The sequence below is a fragment of the Alligator sinensis genome, unplaced genomic scaffold (genome assembly GCF_000455745.1).
Source record: "Alligator sinensis unplaced genomic scaffold, ASM45574v1 scaffold1520_1, whole genome shotgun sequence".
NCBI lineage: Eukaryota > Metazoa > Chordata > Crocodylia > Alligatoridae > Alligator > Alligator sinensis.
In genome coordinates this window covers 594684-620608 of record NW_005842659.1, presented here as the reverse complement: position 1 = coordinate 620608, position 25925 = coordinate 594684, and the positions used below count along the sequence as shown (strand labels likewise).

General features: G+C 40.7%; 1 protein-coding gene and 1 long non-coding RNA gene across 10 annotated transcripts in view; one reads left to right on the top strand and one right to left on the bottom strand.

Moving 5' to 3' along the window:
• NFKB1 (nuclear factor kappa B subunit 1) overlaps window positions 1-25925 on the top strand; it is an 89127-nt gene that overhangs the window by 1258 nt on the left and 61944 nt on the right. The window contains exons 1-4 of one of the 9 annotated variants that reach the window (XM_025215655.1): window positions 2255-2270; window positions 3507-3548; window positions 16275-16324; window positions 20742-20826. In XM_025215655.1, the coding sequence (XP_025071440.1) occupies window position 2270; window positions 3507-3548; window positions 16275-16324; window positions 20742-20826 (178 nt within the window). In that variant the 5' untranslated portion in view covers window positions 2255-2269. Of the gene's footprint in view, window positions 1-219; window positions 234-2239; window positions 2271-2368; window positions 3549-16274; window positions 16325-20741; window positions 20827-25925 lie in introns of those variants that run through there. The other 8 variants (XM_025215658.1, XM_025215656.1, XM_025215653.1 and 5 more) reach the window with 8 other exon arrangements.
• LOC102369759 lies at window positions 9221-12709 on the bottom strand. Its single transcript, XR_324962.2, has 3 exons — window positions 12669-12709; window positions 12395-12519; window positions 9221-9756 (listed from the first exon to the last, which is right to left on the bottom strand). It is a non-coding gene; the product is annotated as an uncharacterized LOC102369759 (long non-coding RNA).

Genomic DNA, 25925 nt, shown 5'->3' with positions numbered 1-25925 from the left:
AGGCAGGGTGAGTACGCGGCTGTGCCCCGCCAGCGGGGATCCGGGGTCACTCTGGATCGCGGGCGCGGGGCTGTGAGGAGCGGGAGGGGGGGGTCGAGTTGGCCGGGAGGGTGCCCTGGGGGCGGGCAGCGCGCCCGGCCCGGCCCGCTTCCTCCTTTGGCGCAGCCCGGCCTGGGGCCGCCCCCGGCCCTGGGGAGGGAGGGGCTGTCATCACCGCCTCCTCTTGCTGCTGTGTATGTCTTTCTTTTTGATATGTTTATTTTATTTTGTTTTGGTTTTTTGCTTGTAATTGTGTAACTTCAAAAATCCCTGTGTTTAGTTGCTGTGTCATGACTCACTTTGTGGCTGCTGATCCTGGCCGCCAAGATGCACGCAGGGGTTTTCCCCCCTGCCTTCATGGGGATGCTTGTGGGGCTCTTCTGAGCCAGGTGGGAAGAGACGGGCAGGCACACAAAGCCCTGCCAAGGGCAGGGGGCAAATCAAGGGAAGGAGGAAATGCTGGATGTATTACTGGGCTCTGCCTCCTTCCATGTGCCCCCCTCAGGGGGTCCTTTCTTTGGGTGGCATCTTCTACTAGACCCAGTGTGTAATTGGGATCAAGAGACACCAGCTTTTGAATATAAGGCACTCCATTTCAGGTAATGGTCATACTGGCAGGTGGGTCAGGAAAACCAGTTCAAGTGCAATAGTGGCACCCCTGAAGCCTGCTGCCGGCAAAGCCCAAGTGTCGCCCGTGAAATGGAGCAAGCTGTGGTCTTCGCAAACCACGGTTACCTTCATCACGCCAGTTGTGGGCCTCCTCGATTCACAGAAAAACCACTACAGTGCCAGCTGTGTAGATATTCTGCATAAGGGAGGGGAAAAGGGGTGGATGCAAAGTCCTGCCAGGTACAGGAAACAAAACAGCTGAAGTGGATGCATACCACTTTTCCACCCTTTTTCCTCCTCCTTTGCTCAGGATATCTGTAGTTCTGGCACAGTTGCGATTTTTTTCCCCCCCCACGGATTAAGGAGACCCAGAATTGGTACAACAAAGAAAAGCATAGTGTGTGAAGGCCACAGTTTGTGAACAATTGCTCCATTTTTGTCTGACGTTCTGGCTTTTCCTGCAACAGCCTTCAGGGGTTCTGCTGTTGTATCTGAATTGGTTTTCCTGACAAACCTGCCAGTTGAAAGTATAACTGTGACTTAAAGTGGGATACTTTGTGTTTTGAAAGCTTGTCTAACTGTATCCCAGTGATGCAGTGTGTCCAGTAGAAGATGCCTCCCAAAGAAAATCTGGGCCTCTAGTGTAACTGTAAACATTGGTGGTGAAGTAGCATGGGAAAGCCCTAATAGTGAGTGAGAACCATGAAAGGTCTGTGTTGCAAATACAGGGAAGATTACAAGCAGTTTTACAGCTGGTAGCTGGCAAGGGTTTAAGGGCATCCACAGTACTAGATAGAAATGAAATACTCTTTCCATGATGGAGACTAATATCTGACACTTTGTTGCTATTATAGCTGACCCTAACACGTGGAAGGTTCAATTCCACATTAGTTTTTCTGCTCTGTCATTAAATGTTTTCTTCATTTGAACATAAAAGACACACACACACAATTTGTGTTCAAATGAAGAAAACAAGCTTAATACTGCTTCCTCCAGGACAATGGCAAAGCAAAAAAAATAATGCAGAACTGAACCTTCCAAATATATAAAATAGATATTATTTCTTTAGCCTGGACTCCATTTTGTATACAAATACAGGCAATGGGCCTGATCCTACAAAAGCTTTTATATGTACAACTTTATTCACATATGTTTAATTGTATACCCGTGTAAGTGTTTGCAGGATTGGAGCTTTACAAATAAAACCCGTCTGTTAATTCAAAAGCATATTTCTGTTTTCCAGTTTAAAAAAATTAAATATTGAAGACATAAATCTTTACAAAAAAGTAAAGTTTGAGAAGAAAATAGAGATGTTATTTAACATGGCATAGAGCACAATAAGCTTTGATTAATTTGTCACTGGTTTAATTTGCCCTTTGGTTCCTTTCTCCCCCCCCATTATCCAGTTCTAAAAGTTGGTCATTACCAGATAATTTGTCATTATTTCTATTCACATTGCATTGACAAGTTAATCAGAGTTTACTGTAAATAGGAGTATTTAACTGTATGGTTTTAAAAAAATCCCTTTTATTGTTTTCTCTATATTTTCTTTCCAAGACAGAAATCCGAACAGATCTTAGAGAGCATGATTCTTCATTCTGGCACATCAGATTTACACTGAAGTAATGGAGTTAAAAATATGGCCTTAATATTTTTTAGTTGTTTGTTTATTGTTTTTTTGAAGTTCTGAAACTTTTTTTTGCTGTGTATTACAGATTCGTTTAGCTTTGTAAACATACTAGTCAGAGTTACTTTCTCTGGGTAAAAAGCCATACTTTTGTAATTTGAAGAGAAGATAAAACTGTTCAGATTTGGTTCCCTGTAATCTATGTTAATGAATGATCAGTAAGTTAGTTGCTAAAATGCCGGAACAAAGCACTTTGTAAAAACCTGGATGCAGCCTCTCAACTACTATAAAATGTTATAGTTCAGTGACAGTGAAATTATGACAAGATTGACCAGCTAGAGATCTTCACATAATATTTTTATGTCTGAATTTCCTTTACCCCTCCATTACCTTTGGTTTATTGTTTGCAAGACTGCGTTCATTATAAAAGGTTCTCAGTTTAATAAGGGAAAGCCTTCCTTTCCTCTGTCCACACTCCCATTGAAAGAAAATGATCAACAGTAAAGTCAGCACAGAGTAAATTAATTTCACTAAGAAGTAACAAATAAACACTAAGGTGTTTAAGATAATGAAACCAAGAATGTGTTTTTCATTTTGGTTGGAGTTGCTTGTCTGAAAAGTACGGTCTTCAGAGAAGTAATCTGCAACTGATAGAGACTGTTAACTACAAAAAATCAACAGAAGATGAATTGAGCCATTTTAGAGAGTGGAAAAAGTGCTTGTGATGGAAAACAGAAAATGAGGAAGGAACAGAAAAAGCCATGGAGAGCACTATTTTAGATCCACCTTTCTAAATGTTCCTACTTTTTCAGTGCTGATTAGCAATTGTATCTATACAAAGAACTTCAGATCTCAAAGCCAATGTTAAATGAATACTGGAGTTTTTGTGAAAAGTAAAGTTCAGCTTTCTGTTACATTGTTTTAATTACTTCCCATATGTCACTGCCTTATACAAGCTCCATGGGAAAGCCCAGAATGTGTCCTTCAGTGTACTGTGGTGTACCTAGTAACCTTATCTCCAGAGCACAGAACTGGAAGCTTTTGAGTTTTGAATGTTAAGAGGGTTATCAAGCATGTTCAATAATGATTGAGATTCATAAGTTCAGTTATGAACTCGGGGCCAAGTTCTTCCTTATAGATGATGCATATCTAATCTTACCATCATGAATGAGGTTGAAAAGAAAGCTGAAAAAAATATATACTAATATACTTTTATTAATTTGTATTTCAGTGTTTGTTCTAAGGGATGCTGCTGTTCTGAAAATTCTATACTGTAAGCTTTGGTCATGCTATCATTCTGTCTGTTGAATTATCATGAGCCTTGTTAGACCACTTCAACCAGAAACCAATCTAAATAAACAAACTTCCACCCCATGGAATTATCTTATTAGCTATATCTTAACTAATTTTCAAGTCAAATGTCTCTTCATGAGCAATAGAACCTTATAGACTCAATTAGCCAACAAGGAAGTGTCTAAAGATAAAACTGTATCTTCAGTTTATTGATGGCTTATTCCTGCTCCAAACGCTAACATAACACCCAAAAACCGCCCCCCCAACAAAACAAAACAAGCCCCAAAACACTGAAAGGTTCAAGGTATAACAAATGAATTATAGATGAAAGTGACTTAAACCTGAATGCCTCTATAACCAAGGTATCTTTAGGGCCAAAAAGTTGTTGGTAGGCATTAGGTGAGCTGCATGTACAGCTCTTAGTAGGAAAAAAACAAAACAAAAAAACAAAAAAACAAAACCCACACACAACCTACTTTTAACAAAATCATATTGACATCTGTCATGGCGGGGGCCTACAGGAGGGGCGTGACCTCCTTAAGGCCCCCTTCCTCCGTGCCAAGTCGGCCCAAGGGCACCCTCGGATTCTCGCTCGCCACGTCTTTGATGTTCACATAAGGTTGGGAGGCTGCCTTATGTCTCCTTGGACACAGTTATTTCTGGCCCCGTGAATTCCCAGACCCCTTATGGGTTCTGCTCTACCATGGGTGCTTCCTGGGCACCCTAGCCTTATGGGCTGTGTGTGGCTCCAACCACCCCTTATACTATGCCCCAAGCCTCACAGTTGGAATAGACATTGTTCGGTCTCTGTCTAAAAACTCACGCCCGCACATCTCAGGCCTTCTCGGTGCCGCCGTTCATCTCTCCGGGCCTTCTTGGTACCGCCGCCCCCTCCTGGGGCTCCCTGTGCCCACTCTGGGCCTTCTCAAAATGCCGCCCCTCTCCTGGGGCTCTCCGTGGCTGCACTGGGCCTTCACAGTCAAATCGCTCACTCCTAGGGCTCTTCGTGCCCCCTTATCTGGGGCCTTCTCTGCACTGCTGCCCTCTCCTTGGGCCTTCATAAGTGCTGCCCCCTCCTGGGGCTCACTATGCCTGCACTGGGCTTCTCAGTAGTGCCCCCTCCTGGGGCTCGCCACTCTGTACCACTGCCCTCTTCTCTAGGGCCTTCTCTGTACCGCCCCCTTTCTGGGGCTCGCCGTGCCCACACTGGGGCTTCTCAGTAGTGCCCCCTCTTTGGGGCTTGCCACACCCACACTGGGGCTTTTCAAACACCCCTCTCTGGGGCTGGGGTCTAAGCACCCCATAAACTGTGCCCCTACTGGCACTGGGATCCCCACACTACTGTGGGTCTCCTATGAAGCCTCCTCCAACCCCTAATAGCCTCACTCAAACCACCGGTGTAACAACAACACAAACTCAAGCCTCTTGGCTACAACTGAAACATAAGCCACCTGGCTGTAACAACATTGCTTGGACATCTTGGAGCTGCTCCCCTTTACTTTGCTAGCAGTACCTCCAGTCAGGCTTCTCCTCATATCATTACTCCAGGAGCTCGGCTCCAGCGCTCGCGCTCTCGCTCTCGCTCTCGCTCTCGCTCTCGCTCTCGCTCTCGCTCTCTGACTTGGTAAAGAACTGCCTCTGGCCTCAGCCCCTGGGCTTTATAAGAGCCAGGCCTTGCCCCTTACAGCCAGCTGATCGCTGGCAGGTGTGGGTCATTTGCTGACTCCCGTTGTCCGGGCAACCCACAGCTGTGCTCCTTATTCCCTGCTAGGGCTCTTTCTCTAGCAGTTTCCGCCCTCTAGGAGCAGGGCACCTCAGTGCTCTGCGACAACATCTGTGACTAGTTCCCTTAGTCAAGCAAGGCACTGCTCACTATTTTAAGTGAACTATTTAAGTTAACATACCTTGCTAAATCAAATCCTGCTTTGACAATTTCATTTGAGAACCAAGAAATGAATAAGCCTATTGCAAATTATTCTGATTAGAGATAACATTCCTTAACTAGGATTGAGACAACCTCGTAGACCAACAATTGTGATTAAACTTTTACTGCTACCTCTTTGCTTATTCTTTTTGTAAACATCATTGTAGTGAAATCCAGTATCAAATTAAATTTATTCCTTTAAAGCGCAAAATTATTTAGGTAAAGTACTATAAACTATATTTATCAGTCAGTCCATGAAGCAAACTTTATTTGTGTCAGCACGTTAAAAATAAAATAAGTCCCAGGTCTGATAACATTCTTTAATATCAGATTTCATGTAACTGGTAAACAGTTGGGAAGTTAATAAAATAAAACAGGAAAAAACTAGCATGATTTTTCCATTCTTATTGGAAATGTTGTGAAATACTGTATGTTTAACATGACATTGTGTGACATTAAGGACGAAAGAATTTTTGTTGTTAGTTTTTAATTAATGTTTAAATTTCAAACCATCTGAATGCTGTCTCTTGATTTTATTTCATTTTGTGTTTTTAAATGAAGGCTTCTACCCATTCAAAACCCACATATTTAAAAAATGTTGTCATGTTGCTGCCTCAGTCTTCCAGTATTGTTTGCTGATCAGCATGGCACCATGACTAGCCAGGAGGCCAGTACTTTACATTTTCAACTTGCAAACAAATTGCCACTGAATCTGTCATCAGAACAATTACAGAAAGGAACTAATACTTTTATGGGGAGGGGGCTGTGGCCAGGTCCTGGCAGACCGCTGAGTATGACTGGGAGGAGTTTAAACATCCACACTGGCCTGCATGGTCTCCAGCTGCGGTATGCCTGGAGGGAGAAGGGGGAAGCAGCCCTTTCCAGGCTTGTTCCCGAGTGCAAGGTGTGGCTAGATGCTGGCCCTGGGCAGCAGCATGAGGTGAAGGATAAGGGAGGGGGGGACTATACCCCCTCCCCTCCCCTCCCCTCCCCTTTGCTACTGGCACAGGACCCCAGCCAGGGTCTGCCTGGCATTTTTCACCCTTTGAGTGGCAGGGGGCACAGCCAGATGCTGGCCCCAGGCAGTAGCCTGAGGCTGGCATCTGGCTATGCCAGGGACGGGCAATTATTTTGGGTGGAGGGCCACTTACTGAGTTTTGGGAAGCCATCAAAGGCTGCATGACAGGCAGCCAGGAGCAGATAAATATTCATTTTGTAAATTTTTTAGGGGCCTTGCAGGCCAGAGAGAATGGCCTGCAGGGGCCCCATTTTGCCCACCCCTGGGCTATGCTCTTGCCATTTGAGTGGTGGGTGGGGGGAAAAAGCCAGACAGACCTTGGCTGGGGTCCCATGGGAGGATGGGAGAAGGTTGGATTAAACCTCGCTGCCCTGCCTCGCCCTGTCAGCCCCAGCCAGGGTGTGGCCACACCCCCTGCTCTCTGCTGCTGCAAGGAGCAGGACAGGCAAGGCAGAAGTAGCAGTCCCTCTCCACGCAGACCCAGGCTGGGGGTGTCATGGGCCATAGAAGGGGCTTAACCCCCCCCCCCGCCTTAGCCTGCCGGCCCACACTCCTGTCTCCACTCCAGCGGAAGAAAAGTCTGGCAGGGGCTGCTCCACCCCACCAGGCAGACCAGGATGCACCCACAGCAGGGTTTTCCACCCCCAAGCCCTTGTCAGCCAGCCCTCACTGCTCCGGCTAGAGAGCAGAGGGACGGAACCAAACCTGCTCTACTCAAGCAGATAGCACAGCCAAACCCAGGGCTGGAAAGCATCTTGGGATGCTGGGGGACTGTGATTTAACTTGAACCAGCAAGGGGTCTGGGACCCTTCCATAAACTGGTTAGATCTAAATCAGTTAAGTCTGATACTACATTCAACCAGGTTTCTCTTAAACCAGTTTGGGCTATTTTGAAACTGGTTTATGTGCACTGAACTTCTGTTCTGTTACAGGTTTAAACCAGTTTCTGATCACTTAAACTGGTTTATTTGTAACATCTGTCCCTAGCCCCGCTTATACAAGTAAAATAGCCACTGGTACAATGTAGTTGCTGTTTGTCAAATAAATCCAATTGTTATTAAATATTTCTCTAAACACAGTTATTGTTCCTTGTAGGAAGAGGAGGTTTTTTTTCAAGAAGAGGGTGGTACTCAACAGTTTCTATGGGGAGGAGTTGTGCGCTGTAAGCACTTTTGAAAATCTGGCCTGTAGTCTCCGTTAGCTATTTTATTTTCTGAAGTGATTTTATTACAGACTTTCTGTAGTTCATAATTTTATACAGATTTGAGGCTAGACAGCCCTTCTGTCTAACAGTTCCTTGGTTGAAGGTAATGGTGGTGTTTAGAAGTGTATGAAGTTATTTTAAGATTCCGAATCAAGAGGAAAAGTCATTTCTGCCTAACGTAGTTTCAGCTTGAAAAGTGTACAGCCAAAATCTCCTGAGTCCTACCCAACAGAAAATAATAAGCATGTCCTTGTTATTAACAAGGAAAAGTAGATGATATTTGTATATTTAAAAACATGTGACATCATTTAGATACCTTAACATATATGTTGAGTAAGTTTGTAGGAGATTGCTGAAACGTAGCAAACTAAGTTTTTGAACTCCCAAGAACAGCACTGGCTACTGCTTTGTAATGGCATATAACACTTTTAATGGCATATAACATTTTCTTTTGGAAGACTAGCATTACTAAAACTGCGTTTTCAAAATAAAACAAAAATTAATACTGAAATAATAATTAAAGGTGCATGAGAGTCTGCTAAGTTAAAATACACTAACTTCACAGTTACATTCTGTAATGGGTTAGAACTAGTTTCAAATATTACAGCTGGCTCATGTCAAGTTTCAGAAATGTCACCTTTTTGGTTAGTGTTTTTCTTTCCTTTCTTGTTGTTTACATGAATATCTGACACAATAAACAATAATGAAACTGATTGTGTACAAAATGCTCTTGTATATACAAAGCAATAACGCCTAATATTGAGGTTTGTAATCTCTCAGTTTCAGTAATCATGGGGTTTTTCATCTGTAACAAGAGTAGCTAGCTGCACATAAAAGGAAAAAAAAAGAACTCTGCAACTTTACAGTATTCCCAAAGTCATGTCTCAGGAATATTTGAATGATTTCATCTTATTCTGCCATTATCAAAGAAATGTAAGACACAATGTACATTATTAGTATTCTCTGCATTGTTCTACCAGTGATAACAATGAGGGAAGCACATGACACTGGTAGGTAGATGATGGCTTTTATAATGTTTTTTACCTAGACCTGCTTGAAAAGGTGTGGACAACTAACTTTGTTAAAAAGCCAACAACTGCTTGGAGCCTTGTCAGTGACAGTGCTTCCAATCTTGCTGCACAAGGGTTAGCAAAGGAGGAATTTATTTCCAGGGAAAAAAGGAAGCCTGGCATACAGACACCCTTTAGGTTCTAATGTCAATAGGATTTTGGCTTAAATTACGAGAAGTGAATTTCTCCACATAACATTTGTCCGGTATATGGGTTGTTGAACTTTCCCTTTGTATATCTTCTCCAAATACTTGAAGATTTATGTGCATGGACTCACTTGGTCACTGGGCTTAAATGGTTACCTCTGTACAATTTCAAATTTACTTCTGGAAAACATAGATTATGTAAAGCAGAGAGAAAAATCAGCACCAAGGATGACACTGAAAGTACAGCAGAAAGAAAGAGATCCTAATGCAGAAGGAAAAGATATGGGATGGAGTACTGAGTGAGGATTGTACTGTAAAACAGCTATTATTTATGTCTGCAGATTTCACTGTTACTACAGAGTTTTTGAGCACACAATGGGCACCTTTCCAAAACCCTAGTTATCAGAAAGGAAATAAGAAGCCCGCCATAGTTCAGTGTTGTTGTGTAGCGCAAGATAATCTGTGTCTAGTATAACTCCTGCGATTTTCATTTCCCTTGTTTGTCTCTCTCCCTGTAATCCTTATTTTAGTAAGCAAAAGAAGCCTGTTAATTAACTAGGTTAATAATTAGAGTTGCTTGGCTTTCACAGTTACTTTTAAGATCTGGAATGTACATGTAAAAATAAAGGGGAAAGCAAACCAATTTGTAAAGAAAAAAAGAACATACAGGTTTGAGCATTTCTCAACCTTGACTAAAATCATTAAGCACTAGAAAACTTGAGAAAAGACTGCTTTCAAGACATCCAGACAGATGAGGTTGATGGTTGTGGCTGTTTGTTTGATTTCTTTTGTTTTTTTGGCTTGATTTATGTTCTGTGGTCTGCTTCTGAAAGAGGAGATGAGATTTGTTTTTTCTCTACTAGCAAGTAGAATAAAACAAGCTTTATATAAAGTTTTATGGAATTTATACAGGTGGTCATCTTTCTCATCAAGCGTCTAAAACTGTTCTCAGGTTTTTTGTGGCAAGGTTATGGTTATCTTTCTAAAAGTCTATGAATAGAAACTATTGCCCATTATATTATATAGATTTTCAAAGTAATTTCTCTAGAACTCATTAATATCTGTAAAGCCTTGTTAATTCTCTCTCTGTTAAAGTCTTCTGGGTTTTTTAAACAAAGTGGACAATCTGTCCTTAAGTCGGTTGTTACAGTGAACTGAATATAAGTATATCTGACTAGGAGTAATTCCAGGAGGGATAGAATGGAAGAAATTTGTTTCTAAAATAAAATAGCAGCAGACATTTCTGACCGGGCAGAGTTTGCAGGTTGATTCTCTGAAGAGGGCCTTAGAATCAGGTTGTATTAGTTCATTCTTAGCTGCTCTGATGTAGCTTAGGTGTTTCCAGAGGAAGTTTAAAAGAGAGACGTAGATATAGACACACAGACCCAGGGAGAGAGATGTAAGTGTTGTTCAGCATTTTTACGTGAATAGGCAGATCTTCAGGAGTTAAACTCTTAGGATGTGTTGAGGGGAAGTTGGTAGCTCTGTTCTGTCTTTCCAAAACTGACCTCTAAATTACATTCAGACCAATTATACTTAAAGAGAGTGGATGAAAAGCAGAGGCTTTATCTAGGATCTTCTTAAAGGTTAGTGTAAAAGAAGCATGTATTACTTGGGGGGGGGGGCAGGGTTCTTTTGTTTCAGGTCCCATTGAAGGGTGGGTCTCAACCATAATTTTATTTTTATTTTTTGCTTTCACTTTCATAAATGAAGTTTAGATCATAATTAAGATTTATTTTTTAGATGTTGTCTTATTTGGAGGAATGAGATTTTACAGTGAATTAGTATAAATTGCCTATATACATCCTGTCAGCAAGGCCAGTCATGAGCTTAAAAGTGATAGATGGACATGAAGTTAAAAGAAAAAAAGTTTGAAAAGCTACATATTTGCTGGAGGAGAAGGTATTTGTAAATATTTTCTGAAACTATTGGTTAAGCAGCATCTGAATAATCATCCATCATAGTTAAAGTCCACTTCCTCCCAGAAACCCATGTCAGGTTTAGCTGGAAAAATATGTTAAAAAAAAAGCAAAAAAAAAAAAAAAGCCCAATACTTCCCCCCTAGCAACAAGTCCAGTCCCAAGTGTATGCACTGAGGTGACTGCTAATATGTAGGAGGGAAATGGCTTGCTCTCTTTGAAATCCAGACCAAGTAATCAAACCCAGTAGGTGTGGCTGGGTGAAATTAGCCACTATAAAAGCATAAGCTATAATGAACAAGATAGAGGAAGTATTGGTGTTGTTTGGAGAGGTAGGTCTTGCTTGTTTGTAATAGGAAATCACATTTAGGTCTTGTGTATACTTGGTGTTACTGGGGAATAGCATTTTAAAAACAGATAACTAAGTAGAAAGTAGTCACTCTTATGCTAGAATAAGATTATTCAGACAAGGAGTAAATTAACTTTCAAATGTAAACATGTCCCAAATCCTCAAACACCAGAAGGTATTCAAAGTGCACTCATCTACAACATTCCTTACGCTATTTTAAGCCTTATGTGGCATATCCTGCCCTCATTTAGAATCATGGGATTTCCTCTTTGGTGTACATAGTAAATGTGTTTGCCACTTGATTATTTAATGCCAAAAAAGCCACTTCGTGTGACCTTTGATATCCTTTAATCTCCCTCCCTATTCAGCGCTCACCTTTACCTGAACCTATAAATAAATCCAAAAAAGCAAATGTTCCTCTTTGCTTTTTCAAAGTTCTAGGGTAGCCAAGCTGCTGCTTTGTCCCACAGCAACACAGAACCTCAGCATAGATGGCCTAGGCTCTAGGTGATTCATAGCAAGCTACCATGAAACTCAGATACTTAGTAGGGTTAGGTTCCAGAACCCTTGCAATGGTGAGAGTTATAAACAACTGTTCAGAACTGTGAGGTGATCCCACTCTTTGGTGCAGATTTTATTTTCAAAAAGTGTTGCCTTTCCAGTCAGCAGTGTGAGGCCACATGGCTGTGTGAGCTCCAGCTGAATGGAGAATTAGTGCCCTTTGAAGTAAAAGCTGCAGCAAGCAAGTTGTGTGGCTTGTCCCTAACTCAGCAACCCACTACAAATTTAGCAAATTGCAAACCATGTGGATACAAGTGATCCAGGTTCTACTGTACCTGGCTTTCAGGGACCAAGTTCCCTTTCCATTCAGCGCAGTGTTAAATGCTGTTCCTTTACTTTCTTAAGAAGAAATCGAAGGAAAATTTTGTGAGTTCCCATTCAAGGGAATAATTCAGAAATAGTATGTTTTTGGTTGAACAATTCAGAGACTTTCAGTCCTCCTCGTTGACATCTAAGCTATCTCCTGATTTGTACCCATGGGTCAAGCTCAGTATTTCTGTCATGGTCAAGGTGCTCAATGTATCTGGGCCCAAATTATCTAAGAGCTTGTGTAAAGTTCCATGAAGATTCCTGTTGACAGTTTTTTTGTCAGGTGCAATTTAAAGTTAAAGCACAGAGTTAAAGCTCATCTTTACCGGAATCAGATCTTTCCTGGGGACTGGGCCCAACTGTAGTATGAAATCCTATCGGATGCAGGACCATCACAGGTTTCAGTGCCTTCCATTGCAAGTACAAGGTGCCTTTCTTCAGCCTGTGTTCCCTGATACAAACACATCATAACATTAAAAAAACAAGCAAAACTTCCTAAACAAAACAATACATTGCATGTGCACCATTCCCCCTGAGAGAATGTATGAATGCACTAGGGATGTGATAGGTTAAATGTTTAAATGATAAATATATCCATACTGGTAATGAATTCCTAGTTAACATCAGCATGGGGTGCAGTCTGGTGAGGAAAGGAAGTGGCATGGTGCCACAGGAACAGGAAGGTGGTAGGGTGGACAGGCAAGCAGGAGGAAGGGGGGGGGGCAGGAGTGGGTCAAGGAGGGACTAGTTTCCATAGCTAGTCTGGTTCCTCCCTCCCAGCATGCCAGTGGCTGCAGTGGGCTGGGAAAGTTCCTTGCCTGCTATTGCTGGCCACAGCTTCACATGGGCTATGTTGTCTGGTGGGGCTTGTTGCTGCCACTTCCCTTCCTGTCAAAGGTGCCAGAGAGCAGCTCCTAGCAGCAGCTGTTTCTGAGCAAGTCTGTGCATGGACCCTGGCTCCCCACACTACTGAGCAGGTGGCTGCAACTCCTTCCCTGTGGCAGGCCAGGGCAGGGCAGGCACCAGTCAGGGACTCTGCATCAGTCAGCATAGAAGGTACATGTTATCAGTTAACTATTTAACTGATATAATTAGAAGAGGTTAAATGGATAATTCCACCCCTAGAATGAACCAAACATGGTGTCACTAATATCAGTCACTTAATTGATTCAAGAAAGGGTCTTGGGTCCTATAGAAATACAGGCCATGAATGAGTGTGTAAGCTGTGTGAGGGAGCTGGAGATGGAAGGCTATCCTTCTGGGTCCATGAGAGTGTGAGAGCTGTGCTGAGAGCTACTCAACACAGCTCACACACTCTCATGGACCCAGAGGGACAGCCTTCCAACTCTAGCTCCCTCTGTACAAAACTTAAGTTTATTTCCTATCTATAGGGACTTTTTACCATCTTATACCATCTACACTTTTCCCAGAGCCTGACGAAGGGACTTTGATCCTGAACAATCCAGGACAATTTTCTTGCCATTTTCCAGTTGGTCTAATAAAAGGGTTCTAGTTTTTTGTATGTCTTTTTGTCTCAGACTAACACAACTACCAAATACACCCCTGAATTAAATGAAGAGGCACCTGTGTTTCTTTTAACAAAGAACCTTAGAATGACAGCATCTGCGTGTGCATAGCCACACTGCATTACAGTATATACCCAGATTCTTATTGAGCGCATCTACATGAGACGCTGGCTGTGCAGTAGCCGAATAATACTGTACAGTAGCGCATCACAGAACTAACTGCTAATATGCTGTTGCACAGTATTATTAGGCTACTGCACAGTTGCATCACATAAAAGGTGTTGGTCGGCACTACTGTGCCGTAACTCTGGTTACTGCGCATTTATTTAGTACTTGATTATACAAGTACTAAATAAATGCGCAGTAACCACTGCACAATAGCATCTCATGTAGATGTACCCACTGTGAAGCAAAATATTCTTTATCTCATGTTGGGATCTAAATGGCTACTCCTTAGTTCATCCAATAGAAGGAAAACAAACATTTCAGTAAGGCAGTCTTAAATAACTCCTTTAGGTAAATTAAAAGCTATATTTCAAGGTATGTTTTAATTTTTAATAGGTAAGTCCTATAAATGGGAGTGGTTTGGAAAATTTGGTGCCCCTGCTTTTGTTTTAAGTCATATATGATTAAAGTTCTAAATATAGCTTCTAGATGCATATTACCAGGAAGCAGAAAAAAAGAGAAAAAATAACCACATTTCCCTCCCCATAAAGTTCTGCTGAATTAAGAATAAAGCCAGATTCACTGTTAAATTGTGGCTGTCTTGCATCATCCCAGTAAGGCAAAGCAGCTGTGACCTTTTTAGGTAGCCTGCTGAAATGGGATAGCGCAAATTAGCCAGAATGTGTTGTGAATATAACTTAGAGGGTTTACTGAAAAGCTGAGAGACATTGTTTATGAATGGGTAACTCCACAGTCTTGCAAAGGGAGATACATACCATAAAGGGAGATACATACCATAAAGAACAGTTAAGGCTTGCATCCTTGGCAGCTTGTCAGACTGTTTCCGTCTCACTACCTGGACCCCAGGGGAGTAGATCATTTTGCTCAGTGTTTTGCTTAGGAGGAACTTGGATTAATAATTAGCTTGAAGGTGAGAGTATTTTCACCCAAATGAAAAAATGGTTTCAGAGTCTTGGAACCAATTTTCATTCCACTTCATTGTGGCAGCATAGTTTGAAGGTGCATTTCCCTGGGTTGCTTACATAAGTTGGGGAAAAGCATTTCTGATGCTTACTGAAACCTTGGCCTTGAACTCTTCTGGTTATCCTTTTATTAGCTTCTAAATTTCTAACTAGGAAGGAATCATGCCAAAAATGAATCATTAATTTATAGGAAGGTATTAGTCATAGATGAGCTATAGTCTTCATTTGATCTGTAACTGTAAAATCAAAAAAAATCTTCTGTATAACTTTGTAATTAATTGTTTTAGAATTATCAATCACATTAATAAAAAATAGAACAGAGACCTGTTGCATATCAAGAGTTTTCTGTACAGATACATCCCAAAAAGACTGATAATGGTAGCAAATCTTTAATATAAGCAGGAAAAATAATGTTTAGCACAGTGTCTTTCATGATGCTATGTTGTTGGCTGACGTTGTTAACATCCTGCTACAAAAAAACCTGATTATCAACCACTGCATGTGTGACAATAACTTCTATTGCTATTCATGCTATTCATTTTTGGCTGCATACTATTACCAGTTATTTGTTGTCTGACCAAAGATGTGGCATTACATGTACCCCCAGTTTTAGAATTATACTTCTTCAGAGTTGGAGTTATAAGGTGAAAAATGTATTTGTACACCCAAGTGAGGATGTAGTTTCACCATAAGGAACATCCTTTTCCCAAAGGGAAAGTTTCCCTGTCGTGAACGCTTTCTATTTTTTCCTTGTTTTATTTTATCTCCTTTCTTCTAGTCATAATGGATGGCTGACCATAGTTCTTTGGAGCCTGATAAGTAACCAGGTTTAATTTTTGTATTCTAATTTTCATTTTCAGTCCCCACTTCTCTAATTTATGCAAAGGGTACCCAGTGACCCATTTCCTCCTTACTGATTCTTAATCATTTCCCACATTCTTTTGTGTATCAGTAGATTCTCACAGTTAGGTTATACTTCATTGGAAAACATCCTTAATTAAAATTGTGATGTAAAATGAGCATCCGTTGACTCCTCCTTATCTTTCTAAAATACTTACCTTAACCCATAACGGTTTTTTTTGGAAGTTTGGCTCTACCGAAGCACAAAATATTATAATTACTGGAATATATTAATAGTTTTGCAGAGGCCCAAATATATGTGGGGTAAAAAGGGAAAGGAAAACTAATTCCTGGAAAACTAATTCCTGGAATTACAGTGAAGGGATGAATTTTGATGAAGGCTTTGGCTGGGATTGTCAGTTAAATGGGTGCTGAAAGCAGAGAATCCCAGCCTCTGTCCTTATGCATTCCATTATATGTGCTGAGAAATTTTAGGAGTATTAAGACAACTAGTATTGCTGCAGTGAGATCACTAAAGCTCAGAAAAACTATCTTTGCACTATGAATACATGTGATGTGTTTTCAGTTTATAATGCAATAAAGTTGTTTTTGATACAAGTATTGTTATTGTTGCTTGATGAAAAAATGTCAGTCAGTGAACAGCCATTCTCTTTCTGCTTTCATCATTTCAGCACTTAACATGGCAGAAGATCCCTATATCATGGGAGTGTCTGATCCTCAAGTAAGTATAAGAACACTTCTTATTTGCTCAGATTATGCCAGAAATACACACATTTCTTTTCCTTGACTATCTTAGCAGTTTGTTGTGGGTTCATTCTGTATTACCTAATCATTCAAAAACCTTAACAGCATCAGCAGGATAAATATCAACATAACTTAATATCAAGATCCTGTGTCAGTAGTACGTAATTTACGCCCATGACAATTCCAGGCCTTTGACAGTACAAGTGTAAAGTGACGTTAGTACAAAAGAGAATCTGGCCATTAGGGCTGCTTGCAAATTTTTTTTTAAAAACCCTGCTTTACCGGAAGAAGCAGCGCATTACTTCAACCTGGCTCCTGCAGCGTCTGTAAAGATTGCACGCTTCAGCAGGGCTTTTTGACACTTTCAGCTAAAGCTGATTCAGTCAGCTGTTAAATAAAAGCACCGAAAGGCCCCACTAAAGGTCCTGATCTTTACAGATGTCGGGGAAGCAGGTTAAAGTACCACACTGCTTCTTTTGGGCATGTGTGGGGCTTGGTGTGGGAATGCACTGTTTTTTAATTAAAGCATCAGTTTTGGGGGTCTCTTATGTCTACAAGTACCCTAAGACTTTAAACAGTTTCCTGCAAGTATTATTTCCTATCACCTTGATGCACACTTACACTGAAATTCTTTCAGTGGTGCAAGCATACCAAATGTTGCTAAAATAATACATAAAAGGACTCCTTTATGCAATTTTTAAGTGTTCTCGGTATGAAAGAGATCATTATAGTATATCTTCATTTACAATCATTTCAATAGGACTTGATACTTCAGAACTCTGATTTGAGTGCTGTCTGGTTACTTTGCTTATGATTCATTTAAGTGATGAGAACAGTGCATAATTGAAAGATGCCAATAATACAGGCCATTAACTCATTTTTAATGTAAATACATGGTAAATGGTTTGCATTTGCCATGTGGCTGAGACCTATTCCTAGGGCAAAAACAAAGGATTATCAGACCCACACTCAAAAATAATGAGATTGGAAATGTGACTCTCTATACCTAAGCATCTCTCCACCCCACTCCCAACTGTGAGGGCTACAAATCTACCTTTTTTAAAATGAAAGTTGAGATTCTCACCTACCCACCCAACAGAAGCTTGGGATTTAAGAAAACCCCAGCTACCATGCAACTTACTGTAAATCTGCTGTGCCTGTTTTTTCCTCAAACCTGAAGATTGTACTGCATTTGAAAGCTTGTCTATCCCAACCAGGCAGTTGGTTCAATAACAGATACCATCAACAAAAACCTTTGCCTCTTGCATATTTCTTGGATCATTATGGTTACATTGCTTGCATACTAGTAAAACTTCTGGTTTACAACATTTAAGAACAGGACTAGCTTTTTTTTTTAAGTACATAACATATAGAAGTATGGATTAAATCCTTGTCCAGTTGAGTCTATGGCAAAACTCCTAGGCTGCTTGTATGAGCCGAGCAGTCCATGAGTTGGGGGGGCCAGGCAGCTCCCGACCCAGGTGGTCCCAGGGGGTGCCATAGCCGTGGAGGGAAGCATCAGGCCCCTGCACAGCTCAGACAGGCAGGCAGGCAGGCTCCAGGGAGGAAAAAAAAATAGATCAGGCTTGCTGCTTTTTTTTTTTTCCTTCAATGGAGCCTTCCTGCACAGGCTGCCGTCGGGTCCCACAGACCCTGAGCTGTGTGGGACCTGCCAAGCCCTGAGCATGTCAGTTTCTAGTGCCCTGTGCACTGTTGCACTTTGTTAGGTAGCAAACTAAAACACCTCAGAGGTGTTTTATCTTGCTATGTACCAAAGTTATTTAAAGCGGAATACACCGCCGAGTGTGCAAATAGTAACACCATTAAAGTGGAATACGCTGCCGAGCATGCAAACAACAGTGCAATTAAAGCAGTACAAAAGGACATTTAAGGTTAGTAACAATTTGTTTTGGAGTTGTGGCTTAACTGTGTGAGTATACAAGCTACAGATGCTATTGCATATTGATTGCTAGGTATATAACAAATACATAAGAAGTACTATACTGGGTCAGCCCAAAGATCCATCTAGCCTAGTATCTTGTCTCCAACGGTGGTAGAAGTCTCTATGCGATATAGGATGCTATATAGGAAGAGCACTGAACTGGACAGCTCTAGAGTGATCTAACATCTATTCTATACTTTCCTTGGCATCCACCGTTATTGGTTTAGAGACAGCAGAGGAAACATCTACAACCATCTGCTCAATAGCCATTAATAAATAGCCATAAATAAATTTATCCAGTCCTTTTTTTAATCTAGCTATGCTATCTGTCTTTACCACTTCCTGTGGCAGTGGATTCCACAAGTTAACTACATGTTGCATAAAAAAAATACTTTCTCTTGATAGTTTTAAACTTGCTGCCTACTAATTTTAGCAAGTGCCCCCTAGTTCTAGTATTCTGGGACTTGGTGAACAGCAGTTTCCTATTCGCTTGGTCTAGACCTTTCATAATTTTAAAGACTTTCTATCTCATTCCACCTCAGCCTTGCCCTTTCCAAACTAAAGAGTCCTAGCCTTTTTAGTTGCTCCTTGTATGGCAACTGCTTCATACCCCTGATCATTTTGGCTGCCCACCTCTGTACCTTTTGAATTTTACTACATCTTTTCAGAGTTGTAGGGACCAGAACTGCACTCAGTATCCAAGATGTGGGTGTATCATAGATTTGTATTAAAAAGTACCTTCTAGGAAATAAAAGTGAAATAAACATTTTGATTTTATATCCATTCTTAGTGATGCCCAAAATTTTTATTGGCTTTTTTGGTTACCACTGTACATTGAGCTGACATTTTTAGAGAACCATCTACAATGATTCCAAAGTTTCTTTCCCAAGTTGTAACAGCATTGTGTATGTGTAGTTGAGGTTATTTTTCCCTGGATGCATGATCTTGCATTTGTTGACACTGAGAGCCCTGCTATATGTTTAAATTAAAGTTGGATAGACACCAGCTATACAGTTGTTGCATGTTTTTGAGCACTAACTTTAAAGCTGGATGGCTCTTTTTATATCTGGATAGTCATCTTTATTGTGTGATAATTACTTTGAATGTGTGGTTGGTCTAAATTTATTGTGTGATCAACTAGTTAACTGCATAATATATGTAATGTGTAGCAAGGACCTGAAATTCATCTGCCATATTTGCCCACTAACTTAGCTTGGTGACATCTTTCTGCAGCTCTTCTCCATCAGCTTGAGACTTGACTACCTGGAATACCTTTTATTAAATCCAAAAAAAATGTTGCTTCTGTTTTTAAATTTTCTTCTAAGGTTCATAAAGGGACTATATTTATATCACTTTTCGTTTTTATTTCCTAGAAGGTACTCTTTTTTCTTAGGCATATCTTCTTACTTGGAAAGAGACAAATTAATACGCTGTGGGTGCATCTATGTGTGCAATTAATGCGAAGCAATAAACTCCGGAGCTGTTTGAGCCCAAATAAGCTGCTCCCAGGTGCAGTGTCTACATGTGCACCTAAGACAGCAGCAATTTGAGCTGGAGTGGAACAGTCTCCTTCCTGGCTGGGCTGACCAGATGCAATTTATGCCTCTGATCAGCATTTACACATGCATTTAAGTGCAGTAAATTACTCTGCCATAAGATAGTACTGTCCCCAACAGTTTACTGTTAGTTTACTGTGCCCTAATACCAGCGCATATGTAGATGGTGACACTTTTCTGCGGAGCTTATTAGTGTACTCTGCAGTAAAATGTCCATGTAGACACACCCAATAATCACACTAGACCGATATATTCTTAATTTTTTTTAAATGTTCAAAGAATTTTTTTTAAGTTGAGCCAGTAAAAGTGCTTATTTGACAGTTATTTTTAACATAGTATATACCTTGGAAATACTTTTTAGCTATCAACCTTTGTTCAGTGGTTAGATCAAGGGAGCTATTGGTTGTTGGAATACATTGTCTCTATTATAGACTCTGTCTGACCTTGTATAAGACGTGTGGTGCCAAACTATCAAAAGAGATCGGCATCCAAGCTCTTTGGGATATCTAGCCTGGGGTGCATGCACTCTAACACATTGTATTGTTTATCAGCTCCATGCCTAGTACAATTATAGCATGTATTGGTGAAAATGTTAAACCCTGACTACAGTGTTCTGGTCATTGGCACCAGTAGGGCTGTACTGATTCAAGCTGCATACTGCAAGAAGTGTTACTGTAGACAAGCCCTTAAACTCTGTTTTGATTTGCCTATTTGTAAAATAGGTCTAAGAATAAGTACCTGCCTTGCAGAAGTATTGGGAATCCTAGGTAACATTTTCAGAGTCCTTGAAATCCGCAAATGAAAGATGCTGTATGCTTACAATATATACACACACACACACACACACACACACACACACCCCAATATTAATAAGTATGAACTCTTTTTCAATGCAGATGTTTACAGTGGATCAATTCATGGGAATGAATGCAATATTTAATAATTCAGGTTACATTACTTCAGACATACCACTACGAGCAGGTAAGAGTCCTTGGTATATGGTCTTGGTGACTGTTTCTAGTGTTATTCCAGCTGTAAAGTTATGGGGGAGGTGTTTTCTGATAGAATAATGTTAAAGAGGGTTGGTTTTCATCTAGTTATCTTGAAGATTTTAACTTTAACTTTTAACTATAAAAATGTCAAATGCTTTAAAAAAATGCTTTATGGAAACTCCTCAAAACCTACCTCACTGGTGAGACAAAGCAATGAATGATTAAATGACTTTTTGGTCTAGAATGGAAACTGAGGACTAGATCCTATTCCACCCATGCTACTAAATAATATCCTATTCCATGCTGTTCAAGTTCCTGATAAAATGTTGATAAAAAATGGGTAGGTCCTCCTTACTGCATTCTTTGTGACTTAGCATTAAGGCTAAAGTGCTGGCTTGTTACATAAGTAGATGCACCAATGGATTACATAGACTCAGTTGGGGTCCCCTGATGCAAAGAAGATGGCATTGGCAGTGGGGGGTGGGGGTGGCAGTGGCGGTGGCGGCAAGCAACTGGACATGAAGCCGGGAGCAAGGAGTGGGGTGGCAAGGAGCTGGACACAGGGTGCCCCTTACCTGCAGGGCCCCCTGTGGCCACAGCTTTCAGAGGATAAGACAGGCCGGCCCTGCATATACTTGAACATGCTGGAATAGTATAATTTAGGTGCCTAATATGAAGAAAAGGCCTGAATGTTTTAGCCAGATAAATGTTCTGGTTGAGGAGACTGCTTTAAATGACCTACTGAATTTTTAAAGCATTTTTAGAAGCCTCCAATTTTTGTTCCCAACACAGTATAATGAATACAACTTTTCATTCTGTCTTGAACAATTTTTCACTTGTTGTAGTTGTTCTTAAGGGCATATATTTCTGACTAATAGAACCTAGAACCTGTTCAATTTCCTGTATCATTTGAATGTTTTCCTTTTTAGTGACTTCTGTGTTTCCTGTAAAGTCTAAGGCTGATGTTAAAAGTGTCTAACAGTTTCCTGAATAGAAACAGAGTTGAAAATGCAGAGGTAACCCTGGTATTTTTACCTTTGCAAACTCTGAAGGAAAAAGAGAATATTTTGTGCCAGTATGTTGATCGTTTATTCCCAGAATGCAGCTAATTTAAGAGTGCTGTGCTCTCTTAAGAGAGATCAGGAGGAAAATATATTTATATTAACTTGTAGTGGCCAGTAATTTGTTTTTGGGGTTTTTTGTTTTTTTTTGGGGGGGGGGGGGTAAAGTGTTGTGTGTTTTCTTCCATTTTGATGTGTGTCATTTTGTTTGTTTTGTAATATATGACTTTTAATGTGAAACCAGTTCTCTGACTTTCCCCTATTTTGTTTGCTGAATTAATATATTTAGATGGTTTATGTATTGGGTACATTCAATAGTGATAACAGTGTTGCGAGTAAAATCCATTCTTGAGGTTAGAATTATATATATAATATTTATAATATATATTTAACCACTATTTTTAAGGACTTAAATGATGCATACATCTTGTGTTGCTCTCTGCAGAGGTGCCAGTTTTGCCCTAACATAATAATAAATACATATTTTCTAAAATGACAGGTTTGGATTTTGTTTTAGTATTACTATTTTCTTTCCTGTGTGTCACCATTTATTGTTTAAGGTCATTAGTAATGCATTGGGAGCTGGAATACTAATAATGCAAGTAATTTTGTTTTCAAGAAAAATTATTTGTGTGTGCAGAAAAAAAGCACAGAAGCATTAGCAAACAAATTTTACAATGTGTTTGTGTTGCAGCAGGGTTTTATAAGCACAGGATAGAATTGGCCATTAGGATCCACTTGCACAAGCTTGGAGAGTTACTGTAGCATATTCCCCTCCCCACTCCACCTCGACCCCCCTTTTTCTTTTTTCACAACTTCCCAAAGTCTTTACAGGGTGTTTTTACTTATTAGTTTTAAAATTAAATAGTGGTTGTAACTCTGTATCAGTGTAGCACTTGGAGCTCTGGATTCCCTTGCAATGGTTATGTTTCTTGTATCATGTAACTTTATTTTACCTTGTGATCTTTGATTCAGGAGCAGCCAAACTCATGCCCTTCAAATGAGTCACTACAGCAACTTCAGAAATAGAAAAATGGTTTTTAGATACATTGGCCTTGTTAACAGTAGGAAAATGTCCCTTTGGAAACTGTAAGGGGGAACCCGGGGCTCAGCCAAACCATCTAACCTGTGCTAAGTACCGCTTGTTGTCTATGCCAGATATGAAATCATGTCTCCATAGAAATTCATGGCAAACCTCTCATTAACTTCTATGGAGTCACGATTTCATTCTAAGTTTTTAAGGTATATTATGTTATTTGTTGCATTTTAAATGCACCTTTTTTCTAGTAGAGACATACTGTTAGGCTGAGATCTCATGTACTTAGTACTGTCAATATTTGCAAGGGTGGTCATAATCAACTCTTAGGCCATAATTGTGGGTGACAGTAACTTAGTTTTTAGAGTAGTTTGCTCAAAAATGCCTCTCTTGCACTTCTTTTGTGGCTGTCTGCTGCTGCAAAATTGTTCACAAGTTTGCTGCATGCAAAATGCAATGGGGGTTCAGGTTATTTATCACAAGCAAGCGTTTTATGATCAAGTTTCAGAAAGGCTGATGGCATGTGACTTCCACTAAATATGCTGTAGTGACTTAATTTTTGTAGTACTATCACCATAATGTTAAGGTATCGACTTCCTATTGTTCTTCAGTCAGTGGTGTTGTCATCACTATGAATCTTTTAGCTACATTTATATGTAATTTATTTTGAGGCAAAACATTGTATTATAACTACTGAAAGCAGGAACTAATTGTTCTTTTGTGCCCAGACAAAATAGTAGTTGTTTTTTGAGGTGGCGTTTCCAAAGATTTCAGTCAGGGCTTTAATTCAGCACCTGACAAAATCAATAGGGTATTTACTATTGATTCCAGTCCAAGTAGAGGCAGGCCACCAATGTACTTACGGAGGTCCACCCTACCTATTTGTTTTGCTTAGAACAGTAGAGGCCAACTTTTTCAACAGTCATGCCACAAATTAGCTTTGCCTCCTCTTTGAGTGCCACTCCAGTCCCCTTCCCCTACTTGACCTGCTGCTCTGCTTGGATGCTTTGCTTTCTGCTTCCTGCCCTATCTGCCCACTGATTAGCTGTGCGCCACACAGAAGCTGCCTGTGCTTCTTGCGGCACGTGCGCCACACTCCGGCTTAGAACATGAGATTTGTTTCTTTATCTAAGAAAGTGGTCCTTAAATAATGGCTTAAGGAGTATTCCTTTCCTGATAGTCTGCAAAAGATGATATGCTTTGACAACCAGATATGGAGAAGAAAGAAAGAAATGAGTCCAAGGAAGATTTTTATTTTTTCTCTTACCTGATGGCATTATGAGAGAGAGAAAAATTCAAGTATCAAAAAAACCTCACATTTACCTCTGATGCCAGTCCAGAATCTTTTGGTCATCCAGTGCACATATGTACAATGACTGTAACTAGATTGGCAAGGAATGGGTTTAATATCTAACCATGAATTACAGTATCCTGCCAGTGTAACTGAAGCAAATGACAGCTGGGGAGTTTGGGGACTTTCTGACAGTAGCTCTTTTGCACTTACTATGTCTGCTTACAATACTTAAAAACATTTACAGGTGAATGATTAATTGTTCTCTTTCAGTGCTTTGTCAGTAAGTGCTTTCTATTCCCACCTCTAAGTCAGTTTTAAGTAAAATGTGAATTGTCATTTTACAGTACGGGTGTGGTAGGATATTAGTTTGCTTCACATTCTGAAGTAATGGCATTCTGAGCAAAAAGAGAAGTAGTACATGTGTGCATGCATTTGAGCATGTAATGAAAGGGAGTGTCACTGCCCTTCTTGCTACATCTTAAATGTGTGGTTGGAGCATGTTAGTCAAGCAAGGTTAAGTTGTGCTTTTAAGACAGTGCAAACTAAGTGTCAGGGTGGCTTAAAGGCTGTGCTGTCCACGAGAGATCACCAGGAAACATTCTGAAAGGTGCATGATGTACAGCATGCATTTAAGAGGAGCAAGATACTCCTCCCCATGGGACTAGCCCATCCAGTCCAGTTTGTAGTGAAGGGGTATAGCTGTGGTTCTGCCTCCTCCTCCCTTCTTTTGGGTGAACTGCTTTTGAGTGCAAGGGGTGCAGTTTTGACTGCTCCTTACTTCCTTCTCCAAGCCCTCCACAAAACCACTCAGGAGTAGTGCAGACTTTAATGGGGTAACTTGCATTATAGGGTCTGTTGTCTTGCTTAGATCACTAACTTTGGGGGTTTTGAAAAATAAAGTTTGTACATGTTCCTCATTTTAGCTGTCAAGTGGTCCCCAGAGCGCTAAACTGTAATAAAACTGTGTGACAGCAAGGGCAGAACATAAACTTTGCTGTGGCTTGGGTGAGGGGGTGGGGGCAGAGGATGCTGGGATGCTGGTTTTCAGGGCTGAGCGTCTGAAAAGCAGGGTGCCATTTTTAGGAGGAATTTCAAAGGACCTGCACCTAGATAGTGCACCTAAATAACCCAGAACAGGGGCTGTGTTCAGCAAAAGTCCAGATCCACATAACTTAGCAGCCTGTGGGAGTTGAGTTTAATACTGCTACCTGATGACCCTCTTCAGAGGGGACAGGAACTGAACCAGTGCTGTAACAAAGGATTAAACAAATTAGCCAGGCTGTTAATTCAGAAAATCCATCATCTCTGCAACTCAGGCAGCTTTGCCAGGGGACTGGCTGAGGAGAAACCTCACAAACTCTGTTCTTGGCATTGCCATGGTGGGCTATAGGGCCTGATCCACACTGAGAAGTATGTGCAGGATTGGACCTTGAGAAAGGAAGAAGTAATGTAGAAGTAGGAGGTGACAAGAAACATGAGAGTCTGACTCAAGAGTGAGAGGAGGAAGGAAAGTGAAGAAACACAGCAGTTGAAGAAGGTGTGGGGAAGTGGGACTGTGACTCAGGCAGGAGGGGAGGCAGTGGGATGTGAGGCGATAAAGCGGAAAGAGAAGCTATAGAGCTAATCGGGCTCAAAATCAAGATGCATCAGATCAAACTCTATCTAGTTTAGCTGATTGTTGACTTAAAACAGAACGT